The sequence below is a fragment of the Malaclemys terrapin genome, chromosome 8, assembly GCF_027887155.1.
Source record: "Malaclemys terrapin pileata isolate rMalTer1 chromosome 8, rMalTer1.hap1, whole genome shotgun sequence".
Taxonomy (NCBI): Eukaryota; Metazoa; Chordata; order Testudines; family Emydidae; genus Malaclemys; species Malaclemys terrapin.
In genome coordinates this window covers 66,568,638-66,581,556 of record NC_071512.1, presented here as the reverse complement: position 1 = coordinate 66,581,556, position 12,919 = coordinate 66,568,638, and the positions used below count along the sequence as shown (strand labels likewise).

At 37.6% G+C, this 12,919-nt stretch overlaps 1 protein-coding gene across 2 annotated transcripts in view; it reads right to left on the bottom strand.

The window, feature by feature from the left end:
• Positions 1-1,177: 1,177 nt before the first annotated feature.
• The window catches only part of NEK7 (NIMA related kinase 7), a 143,040-nt gene continuing 131,298 nt past the window's right edge, over positions 1,178-12,919 (bottom strand). For both annotated transcript variants that reach the window (XM_054036937.1, XM_054036939.1), the window contains exon 10: positions 1,178-10,810. In XM_054036937.1, the coding sequence (XP_053892912.1) occupies positions 10,700-10,810 (111 nt within the window). In that variant the 3' untranslated portion in view covers positions 1,178-10,699. The remainder of the gene's footprint in view (positions 10,811-12,919) is intronic.

Genomic DNA, 12,919 nt, shown 5'->3' with positions numbered 1-12,919 from the left:
CGTGCATAAGCCCACTACTTGATACTTGCAAGGGTATCTCATAAGTTTCCTTTAAGGCTGTCCCCTGGCCAGATTCAGGGCTACTAGAGCCCCTTTATGCTACTCCAGCTGGAGCAAGGATGAGAAATCCATAGTCCGGCAACAAAATAAGAGCCAATTTATCAACCTCTTCCCATAGTTCTGAAAACACACCTTGAAGTTTCCTCCTTCCTGGTGAGGAAAAGTCTGTCAAAAGGAGCAGTTTCAGCTGTTGTATCAGACCGTGGCAGGGAGGAATTACAATGTTGAAATAGATAACACAGTTGTGTTAAAAACAAAGTAAACAAAGCACTATTGCTAAAAATAAATAACGAATACCTTTGACATTAAAATTACCTTACAAGGATCAGGCAGATTGATACAGATCAGGAGACAGCTGCTCTGTGGAATACCCCCAGACCTCCTCTGCATCAGCTTGGAAGCAACAGCCCTGTGCAGCATGCTCCTTTCCACACCAGGCTGATACCTGTGTGGGAGTTAATGTTGCTCCAAGTATTGACTCCCCACAGGGTCCTCTTCTTATGCTAACAGACGTGGGATGAGGCTGCCAAGAAGAGCCATGTTGCCGCAATGGGGTGCCTGTAGACCCCTCTTGAAAAGACGTATACACCCAGTGGAGGCTCTTGTATATAGCTGGTCAAAAAATGCCATTTATTTTTGGTAGGATTTTTTTTGCCCATTAAGCTGATTTTTTTTAAACGAAAAAACAACACTAATATATTTTCAAGTTCTTTTTAAAAAGTTTTAAGTGAAAATTATAAGGTTATCATTGAAAAAGCAAAAATTTAACCAAAGGTGAAGTTTTTCTATGACATTTTTCCTCATCAACAAAAAAGCCATTTTTTTTGTCAAAATAAAATGTTGATGAAAACATTTCAGCCAGCTCTGCTGTCGTATCCATGGGTTTGAAAGTAGAGCTCCCAAGGAATCCAAAGGTTTAGAGACCCATGCTTTCTCTCTCTCCCCCTCCACCCAAAAGGCCAAGTATTTTCCTTGAAGGCTTTAGAAGGCAACTTTGTAAGGTGAACTTAAGTTTGCAAGGTTCTCAGCTCTCACTGGCAGGTTTTCCCATTCAAACCATGTAGATTCAGCAAGTAATAATAGGCCATAGCATGTATTCACAGCTGTAACATCACAGGACTGTCATTTTTACCTTTTCGGTAAATTTATTGGTAACATTTAATTTTACACTCAGGTGGTAAATGAACACACTACACATGTCATACGGTATACAGTAGCCCTATGTGAGCACTCATACAGTTTACCATTAGGTTCGACAAACAATTGTTTCAGAAAATAATAAAATATCTGGGACACTTCATTAATATTGGTGCTTGTCTCACATCTTATTACAATATTAGCAACATATAAACAAATCAGAAGTCAAAAATAAGCAGCAACAAAACAAAAACCAACCTCCCTAAAACAGGGAAATGCAGTCCTGTTGCTAATATCATTTTTATGCTACTTGTAGTTCCAATGGAACAAAAGTATAACTGCAATGTTAGATGATCAATGAAAACATGTGCAGAAGAGTGTCCATACAGTATATTTCAGGCACACAGGGATTTTTTCCATTGTTTTAGAATTCCCACCTGCAAAAAAAATCACTGATTTTTGATAGATTAGCTATACCAAGACCTTATATCATCATTTTAATCAGCCAATAATTAAATTGAGATTAGATCCCAATGGTGTCTTGCCACAACACAAGTAGGAAAAGCATTTAACACAATAACCTCAAGATTCAACTAATTTTGGGCTTTGCTAGTAGCTCTAAAAATGCTGAGGAACAGGTTCTGTGGTGTGCTCAACGGTGTGCGTCGGTATGGTGTGCTTCTGTGCAGCGCAGAAGACCCTGGCCAGATCATCACTGTGCTCTGGCAACCACCTCTCACATCCCTGGGATGCCCCTACACCAGTGGTTCCCAAACTGTGGGTTGCAACCCTAAATGGGATCATGCATCAGTAGATGGGGTCGCAGCAACCCTAGCGTGCATTTTAGCAGCATGACTGTGTGGAGGACAACATTTTGTAGAGCAAAATGGCATGCTCCACGTGGTGTGGCCTCACACATACTGTGCATGTAAGTCATGCTGTGCAGCGGACACCATTTTTCCCTACAAAGTCGCATCCTCCATACAGTGACATGAGGTCACGCTGTGAGAATGCCATTTTGGTCTTCAAAATAGCATCCTTGATGCTATCTGGGGTCCTGGAAGGAAGCAATTCATAAAAATGGGGTTGTGCCAGCAAAAAGTTTAGGAACAGCTGCCCTACACGGTGTGTTGCGGGGTGTGTGTGAGAGAGAATGCTGCAGGGACACTCATGCCACTGTACTTGGGCCATTATCTGGGGGCTGTTTCTGTTCTGTCTGAGGCCCCTTTATGCCTCCAAAGTGGCAGACAGAATTTGCCTTACCCTTTCATTTCCTGATGTGAAATAGGATTGTTAATAGGCCTATAGACATTACAAACCAGTTTTAGAAAAATGAATTCAGAATTGGCAGGTAATCTTATAAAACTCTTCTTCATAGCAGACAAGTAAAAAACTGAAGGTATATATATATGAAAACATTCTTTGGTCTAATAGTTAACTGATCCACTGTAAGAAAATCTTCTGGTACAAATGGATACTACTGAGGGAAGGGGGTAATTTATTCATTGTATATACACATACTGAAATAAACAAAATCTGAAACTCAGCTCCATATTATGCTCTCAAAAAACAACCTCTCGGTTTTGGTGAAGAGCAATAACACATTCTGTGCCTGTTGCTCTCAGGCACTGCAGAATGCAGGAAAAGATGTGACTACTCTTGAATTCCAAAAGACAGATATTATAATTATTAGAAGTGACATACAGCACCATAAGTTTACAGAGTGTTTTACGCTCTCTGCCCTGAAGAGCTTTCACTCTAAGTTAGACATGATAAACACAAGAGAAAAGAAGGAACAACAGTTCAGGTAAGTAAGAGGGTAGTGAATACTCAAGGAAACAGGAGTGGAAAGGGTGGGCTTTAAAAAGGAACTTGAAGGAAAGAGATCATTGGGGAAACTATTCTAGGCACAGGAAACTGCATAATAGAAGGAGCAGGGATAAGAATGGAAGAAAGAAAATTGAAGCACTAACGAGTCCATCCTGCAAGATGCTGAACATTTTGCATTGATCGAACAAAGCACAGAAGCACATTCTCATTTTAAGCACGAGTAGTCCCACTGAAATCAAGACCCTAAGACTAGAAGAACATAGCAAGCAAGAGGGTGTGCAGGAGAAAATAAGGTGGAACAAAATCATAAGGCTACATAGGGTAAGGCTACGTAGAACAAAAAGCCTGAATTTGAAGTAGATAGAACAGTAAAACAAAAAGATGCAAGGAGGATTTGGGGAGTTATAGCCTTGTACTCTTAAAATGCCACCAATTCTGCAGAAAGGGAGGTTTTTACAGGAACCCAATGGAATTCCCCCTTCAGAGTTAGATAAACGTTAAGGTTCCAGGACTGTATTTCAGCTATGGCATTTGGGATACATTGGAAGTAGGAGAAAGGAACCAAATCACATATAAAGATGTTACAATAAGGCCTGGACAGGGTCTTCAAGCCTGGATAGTGAGGGGAGAGTGGAGTGTGATGTTACTGAAGGGGACAAGGTGATAGACTATTGGGCAGTGGGACAAGAGAAGAATCAAAGATGATACCAAGGTTGTGGCCCATGGAGACAGAAAATGTTGACAGGGTTAGGAGGAAAGAAATTAAATTTTGGAATGAATAAGTTTGAGATGGTGGCTGGACATCCTAGTGCTGTCACAGAGTCTGCTTGAGATGCAGAACTGGAAAGAGATCAGGGGAGAGTGGTAGTTTTTGGGGCTCCCACATTAAAATGTTAAGTCAAAAATCATGAAAATGGATGAACAGAGGGGGGAAAGCTAGAGACAAATATGAAATGTCAAAAAAAAAAAGTGGATGAGAGAAAGAAGTGGAAGAGAAGATAGAGAATCAAGTGGAATTATGGGGAAAAATATTCCCCAAAATAGGGGAAATGTTTGTATGTGAAGGAAAATGAATCATATGAGAGAGGGCAAAAGGTAAGGGAAAGATAAATGAAGGGTGGGGGGGGACAAATGACAATTACCTAAGTGAAGATATGAGGTAAATAGAGCAGATTGATAGGTTAGTAGAAGAGCTGCCTCAGGCCATGTCTACACTACCGTGGGATCAACGCTGCTGTGATCAACACTCAGGGGGTCAATTTAACAGGTCTAGTGAAGACCCACTAAATCGATGGCTGAGCCCTCTCTGGTTGACTCCAGTACTCCACCAGGAATGAGAGGAGTAAGGTAAGTCGATGGGAGAGAGTATCCCATTGACCCAGCGTGGTGTAGACACCACAGTAAGTTGACCTAAGCTATGTCGTCTCCAGCTACATTATTCACGTAACTGGAGTAGCGTAACTTAGGGTGACTTAACACAATAGTGTAGACATAGCCTTAGACTCAAAAACTGGAGTGAAGGAGTAGGTGAAAGAATTCAAGGGAAAAGCAGAGAAGACATTTTGCCCGGTAATGTCATTTATTTGTGAAGAGGGTGACTAGATTTTGGACAGAGAAGGATTAGAGGGTATTTGTTGCAGGGGAAAAGTGGAAGATTTAAGGAAGAAACTGAATATAGAAAAGAATGGGAGAGCATTGGCGGTATAAGTCTCTATAGGAGGAGAAATAAAAGAGCCCAGAAAAGAATATGGCAGATCTAAGTGAAGAATGGATGAACTTGCAGTGGACAAAGTTGGTAAAGTCCTGACACATTCTCCACGGGTGCTCAGAAGTGAAGAACCAGGAATGGAGGTAGTGAATGTGGGGGAGAGAAAGTCTGGGGAGCAAATGGGCAAACAGAGTGGTGCAAGAAAGCACTTAAGTAGCCACATGTAGAAGAGAAGTTACAGATGAAAATAGATCACTAAGTCGACAGGAGGGAGGTCAAGGAGCGAAGAAGGTGGCTGAGAGTAGTAGAGATGTCAGAAAGGTTAATAGACCGGTGATCACAAAAGGGGTGAGTGACAGAGTAGAGGAGAGATGAAGACAGAGATGCTGAAAGAAAGCAGGTGGTGATCAGAGAGAAGGAATTCAGAAATGCGATAATGAAGAGAACAGAATTTAGTAAAGACAAGGTCACAGGAGTGATTGAGACAGTGAGAAAGTCTGTCCAAAGCTAAAAATCAAAGAAAGTGGTTAGACAAAGGAAGTAACAGAGAGTGGAGTCAGACTGGTTATCAATATGAAAATAGAAATTTCCCAGGAGGACAGTAGAGATTGAGGAGTCAGGAAGGAAGGGAGTTTAGCAAAGTCATGGAGAAACCAGGATTAGCTAGGGATGCAACAGATATTGGCCACTTGGAGGGACATGGAAGAGAAGAACTAGATGTAGTGGACTTCAAAACAAGCAGGGGTTGGAAGAGACAACAGGATGAAAGATGGAGTCTGGGGACACCTATGTCTCTGTTTGGAGAAGGGTGAGAGGAGAAGCGAAGTCATCAGCGGAAAGCCATGTCTCATTGAGTACAAGGAGACGGAAAGAGTGGCAGGTAATGATCACAGTGATATTTTTGGAGATTGTGCCAGACTTCAGGAAGAAGCAGGAGATATGAAATCAAGGGGAATGCGGGGAGTGGGAGGGAGTAGAATAATATTTGCAGTAGTACCTCAGGGATGAGCATAAAATGGAACAGGCAAAAGAGAAGTAGGACATGGTTCAGGAAAGGGCCCAGATTGAGGCTTGGGAGATCCATACTTACTGCATGTTCAAAATCTATAATAAATAAAAAGTAAACCATTGTGAATAGCCAGTGTGCCTTTATGTCCCCCTGTTCTCCCCCGCCCCATTTTTTGTTTGCTTTTGTTTTGTTTTTTAAACACAGGATCTCAGCTTTGCAGGGTGATCTGGAAGCAAGGTTTGGGCAGCCACACATTTGGGCTCATTGACAAACCCACAAAGATTGGAGTTTAGGAATATGAAACTTCCTCACTGATTAGATATAGGGATTAGAAGTGGTTGGATTGGCCTAGGATACTGATTGTTATACGAGAGTTACAAGTAATGGAAAGATCAGTGATCTAAAATTGACCACCCAGAAGCCTATCTCCCAAACTAGCACCAGTCCCCACATTTCAAGAACTTACAGTCCGTCCCCTCACTCTAAACGAGTTCCATCTATTTAATTTAATCACAGAGAACATTAAGGGGTCATTTAATCACAGTGTATAAGGCCCTGTGGGGGAACAGAAATTGATAATAGAGGGCTCTTTAATCTACCAGACAAAGGTTTAACAAAATCCAATGGGTGGAAGTTGAAACTAGACAAATTCAGACTAGAAATAAGATGTAAAGTTTTAACTGAGACAGTAATTAACCATTTGAACAATTTAACAAGGATCCTGGTGGATACTCCATCACTGGCAATTTTTAAATCAAAACTGGATGCTTTTCTGACAGATACACTCAAGTTCAACAAGTAAATTATGAGCCTTCCTGAATTCACTTCCAGAGCCTGCTAACCCAGCTCTGTAAATCACAGTACTCTCCACTCAGCACCCTCGCCTTTTTTCTTTTTTTTTTTTTTGCCTTGACCCTAATACAACAATACTTTGCAGCAACAAAGGTGGAGATTGTGGGGTGGGGGATTGCTGCAGAAAACCACACTGGGCACAGGCAGTACCACGACCTCCCCCACTTTCAAGCAGCTACCAAGTCTTTTACCTTTTAGGGCTTTAGTACATTAATGAAACACAAGCCTTCTCAGACACTTAATTTTTTTTTATACATCTGCCATATTTTGTAAAATTCCTATCCATTAAAAAGAAACAGTCAAATGATCAGACTACTAATCTTATTACTATCTGAACAACTGAACTGTACAGAAAAGAAATAAAGCACAGTAATTTGCAATACAGAACAGTGAAAGATAAAGGTCTAATTGGTATGTTGAATAAACAGAACTCATTTGCATACACTGTACAGTAGTTACTATTTACTCAACCTGTGTGCACAAGCAGCCCACTGAAATCAATGGAACTCCATGAAGGGAGAAGGGTCCACCCACATGCAGTAGCTTGCAGGATTGGGGCTTTCATGCTTTTTTATGATATATATATACTTATTTTTATGATTTTCAGATACACCCTCATTTTAATTTAAAAATACTCTTTTAAAAGTATTACCTAAAAGCATTACATTTGTGCAATCATGAACATGCCTGCTGTAATATTTTATGCACTTTTGATATATGTTATAAAGATTTTAAAACTTTCTCTTGCACCATTCAATAACTCTCATCTATAATCAATTACTGGCAGTAATAGATTATTCACAAGATATGTATATTACTAGATGTTACCTATCTGTAACAGGAAAGGCTCCAGAAACTATCATGGAAGTGCTATGATTTTTACATTATATTTAATTTTTGCATGTTTTATTATATTAGAATATTGTACAGCAAAGTAGTTTAAGACCAAGAGCAGACTTCTCAGCAAGGGTGTTCAAAGCACAACAAAATACCGTATTTCACAAAGGAAGACAATAATATTACAGTACTATTGAAATATAAGGCAGAGAATAATTACACATTTTTGGTTATAATGTAATACTCATTTAAAAGGAAAAGCATTTAATGCAACTGGTAAAATAAATATCATGGTAAATGTTAACAATACCTACAGTATGTGGTAACTAGAATGGTGTTTTGTAATAGAAGCTATTTAAATGGTAAGGCATTCAAGAAATGGTTGTAATAATTATTACTATATTTATAATTCTTATATGCTGTCAGGCACTTTATTAAGGGAAAGATTCTACAGTCTTTACTTACATGGTAGTTCTATGTATTTACATTAAGTACTATTTAGTGTGAGTAAGTTGTAGAACCTGACCCTTAAACAGGAGTAAACTTCATTTACCCTTTGTAAACTTCAATATATGACACTAGGCTGCCCAGCATTTTCATCTTCATTGGGTAATTGTTTGCAACACCTAAGTTTTAACTGAATCATCTCTATACCATTATTTTAATGCTTTTAAAATAAGAATTACTTATTTTACTCAACATAAGGTTAAATCATCAATTTTTTTTAAAAAAGCCTTAGCATTTTTAAGTGCATTTTCTAACTCAACTATTCCCGTAATTTTCTTACCGTACAGCCTTCCAGAAATAATTTTTGCCTAAAATATTAGTTTCTTCAGAAAAAGTGATGTGCGGATTTGACCTAAATAGAGGTTAAAATATATAGACTATCTTATAGAAATAACTTCACTGTGTACACTTTTTTCAATCCTTGTAAATGTTGTTTATCAGAAACAGAACAGATTAAAAGAATGACTTGAATAATTTTGCATACTAACAGCTATTGCTGGTGGTCAAGCAAATACTACTCTGTTCCTTGTTTTAGTACAAACTATTTCATTTAATTTCAAATCTTATGGAACATAATAGTCACCAAGAACTAGTAAATTAATTGATATATTCAATGGAAGCTCACTGTAAAGGTTGCTAGACAGAGATAGGCAAGACGTGGGCCCAATCCTGCCAACATTTACAGATGACTATTTTTACTCATCGTAGTAGTCTCAAAGAAGCCCCCAAAGATTACATTCAATACATACACAACAGCTAGATGAAAAACCAAGGATTCATGCTACAACAAAGCAGCTTTGTCATTAAATCATAGCACAGATTCTCAGCTGATTTAAATCAATGCAGCTACACCAATTTCAAGCAGCTGAGGATCTGTTCCAGATGTATAAAAAAATACTGCATTTTTGAAAACAAATAGTTTTCAATAGGATGTCATTTCTTAACATTTAAAAACTTTTCTATGTGTTGAAACTTGTCTATAAATCCATAGCTGGGTTCTTATTGTTTACAAATTATGTCAAATCAAATGAAGGTTCCTATCAAAGAAACAGAACTATTGCTGCACAGTGTTCATTTTACTGTCTAAGCAAACTTGTTTAATAAAGGAAATGTGGAAAAACAGTTATAAATGTTGAATGCATCGTGAACTTCATGTATACAGATCCAATATTTACATGTAAGTACTGAATTTTTACTTTTTCCTGACTTTTTGTATCAAAAAAAGATTTAAATTAACTACATCTCAATAATAAAGCTGGTATCAATAAAATTCTCATTGTCAACCTTGCAGCAATGAACCACTTTGGCAGCTTTATGTGTTTGTTTAAAAATATGGTCTTGAAATTCTGAGAAATTAAGACCTCAATTTTCATCAGCATTTATAGGTACAATGTATTGGTGTGTACTTACTTTCACTTCCAAATAAAATAAATCATTCATGCATACACAGTGACCAATATAAGTGTAACCAACATATTTTGAACTTACTTTCGAACTCAGATAAAATATTGGTGAAATGATACCATTTTAAAGTATAATCAACAAATATACTGACTGCACAAATAAAGCAGCACTGATTTTTTTTTCTTTAAATGCAAAAGCTAAAGTAACTTTTACAGCATATAAAAAGATAGGGTAGATAACAAAACCCGGTATTTTATGAAAATATTACAATGCACAGTTGTATTTTGGGCAATAGGCATTGGATTAAAAAAGTATTTTTAGAAGGAATTCAAAATATAGTAGTATAAGGTCACCCAAAGGATTTTAAAACAAAATCTAGAAACACCACCACAAACAGAAATCCCTAGGGAGTTGTAACGTAAGGCCCTCATCCTTCAAATAGGCCTGTTCAGACAGTCATGTGCCTGTGCAGACGAACCCCATTTACCACAAAAGGAAGCTGCAAGGGTTTTAGGATCTGACTGTGCACAGACCCACTGAAGTCAACAAAGTGCTGCACAGGTATGTAGGTCAAGCCATACCAATCAAATTGCAAGTATGGGGTTTAACCTGGCCAAACCAAATCCTTAAAGCCAATTTTCTGAGTTCATTTAAGCCACAATAACACAAAGAAAAGGGACAAGTTACAGAGATTTTTGAGTGTCTCACAATTTTGCCAAAAAACTTTTTTTTCACATTTAACAGTTGCCATTTCATCAAAACAGCTAATCAGATGGTTTCCATCTTCACTTATCTTGAGAAGATGGACTGCAAACTACGTACAACTCATTATAAAATAGAAAAGAATTCTCTTACAATTATTTCCCTTGTAGAACAAAAATTAAAATAAACTCATTAACTGTGTTGATTCATAACTTCCATAAGTTATAAAAAGTGAGAAAGATTCAAACATTTTGTTTCTAGGTAATAAGCCTAATATCCATATCGTGCAAAACTGCAGTGCTATGTTGTTTTAGAATTGAACTCCCAACTGATTACAATTTTGTTATTAACAAAATACATTTGAAAATACATATGAAATCACTATTTTTAAAGCTGTCAGGAACCACTATTTTCCATTGTATACTTTACATTTTAAATCTGTTTTTTATTTACTATTTAAACCTATATTTTTAAACTACAAATTGGTAAAAAAACACCTCAGGAAGCTTGTGTGTAAACTGGTTCACAATTCAAAGCACATCAGTCTGTTCTGAATAACTACATTTATGTAACACAGATGAAAAAGGGGTGGGAGGATTTGCACAAAAATACTTGAAAATTTCTGGTTCTTTTCTTCATGATCTTTTGTCTATTTAGCTGCTTGCAGTGTGTGCATGCATACGTTTCGCTACATCATAGACATAGGCTATGTCTGGTCGCCTCTCTGGATCCGGGTTGATGCATATGTTAACTAATTGTCGCAGCTAGAAAAGGAAAACAATAATGTATAAGAAAGCCAATAAATAATACCAGTTGAAAAGTGTTAGTAGTGCTTTCTCAAGTTCTTAAATTAAGTAAGAGTGGCTGAAACTGTGGAAGTGTGGTAGGACTGCATTCAGATTTACTCTATACCCCAGGTAATCATTTCACTTTTATGACATTTCATTGTACTTCCTCAGGGTAAGTGAATACCAGATTTAGGCCCCTATCCTGTGCATACATGAGTAACTTCAAAATAAGACTACATGTATGTATAAACTATTTATCTGAATTCAATAGTGTGACTTGTGTGTATTGTTTGAGGCCTTATATTCTAAAATGCTGAAATTGAGTCACACATAGATCTATACGGAAAGTTTGTCATGAAATGAACACTTTCAAAGGCCTTTAGATTAGGTTCTATTTTTTTCGTATTGAATTAAGTGCACAACTTGCAGACAGAAACATATACAAGCATGCCTCTATCTGGGAGCACACACATCTCTAATATGTCAAGCCCCAGAGTCCACTGAGCCCCTCAGAGTCCACAAATTTAGAAACAGCTGGCCTGGGATACAGGAGAAAGGCTACTGGAACTTCTAGGTACTCCCTGTTGCTATTTGGAAGGTGGAAAATGGTTAGGATTCTTCTTCCCTCCCCAGTTCCTTTCAGTGACATTAGAAGGGATCCAGTCAGTCTACTGACCTTTCATATGGAGCAAATTTGTCATCTATTTCAAATTTTGCATATTCTCCAAGGCAGTCTGCACTCTAGAACCTGCTTCCCTAGAGATTGCTTATTAGAATACCAGCCCTTACCAGCAATTACCAGATACAAAATTCCTCCTATACTTTTCTTTTAAATCACTGTGTCAAACCCTCCTGAATCTCCTTACCACAGTCACAAATTTTTGATCCTCCCTGACATTTTGTTAAATCCTCCAAGGCATCCGTACCATCAAAAGTACTTGTATACAAAATATGCAGGTACAATTACTGTAAAACTATAGTTGTGATTACTGCACCAAATACAGCCTTCTGGAACCTCTGCCGGGCACCAAGAACAGTGGCTCCTTCACCCTCATGATTATTCAAAGGCATGATAAACTGCATATTCAAATATGCTTTCATACAGCAGTGGCACAATAAATGCATTGGCCACAAATTTCTTTAAAAAACCCCAAAAGGATCTGCATCTGAAGAAGTGGGCTGTAGCCCACGAAAGCTTATGCTCTAATAAATTTGTTAGTCTCAAAGGTGCCACAAGTACTCCTGTTCTTTTTCCCAAAAGGATGTTAAATTATATGAACTAAATGCACAGGAGTCAGAAAATTCAAGCACTAACTTAACAATATTGCACTTAATGTTTACATTTTCTGAGTTCTGGACACTTAAATTTTCAAACTTAATGTCACATCTATGTATGGTAATTTTTTTTTTATTTGATGACACCTATACAGTATCCAGAAAGCTAATTTCACTTTGACAAGGAGAATTTCAATATTTTGTTAAACCCAAAATATTTTGGGGAGACACATTTAAGTTAGTGTTGAAAATGTAGTGGTCCATTTAAAGATTAGAGAGGATTCTTTTAACAAAAATTAATTGCAGTAAATTTAGTAATATTCTCTTTTAAATACACAGACACTTAGACTATACCAATCATGGGAATTTAAAAGAAATTGTACCGCTTCTCGCGGCCAATATTCAAAGCTCTGTTCCGTTAACAAAAGAGAACAATTGAGCTAAATCATTTGGGGGTGAGGGTGCCGGAGGGGGGATACTGAAGGTCATAAAATATAAGTCTATTTTTTAATTATAAAAAGTTGCCTTTCTGCAATGCAAAAAATACAAGAAAAGAGTCTAAAATCCCACATGGAATAAATGTGAGGAACGTATCATGAGCTACCGGGCAGGCAAATTAACCAGGCCAAATGCAGAGCAGCTCAACCAGCATACAAGACCAACAGGAAGAGAACTACAGAGGAATTGAGGCCCTGGCCCTGCAAAAAGAACCCTGTAAGTAAACCCCATTTGTAAGAAAGATATAAAGATATTAAATGTAATCTCTTACAAAATATGGCCCTGATCCTGCAAAAATTTACAAATATGCTT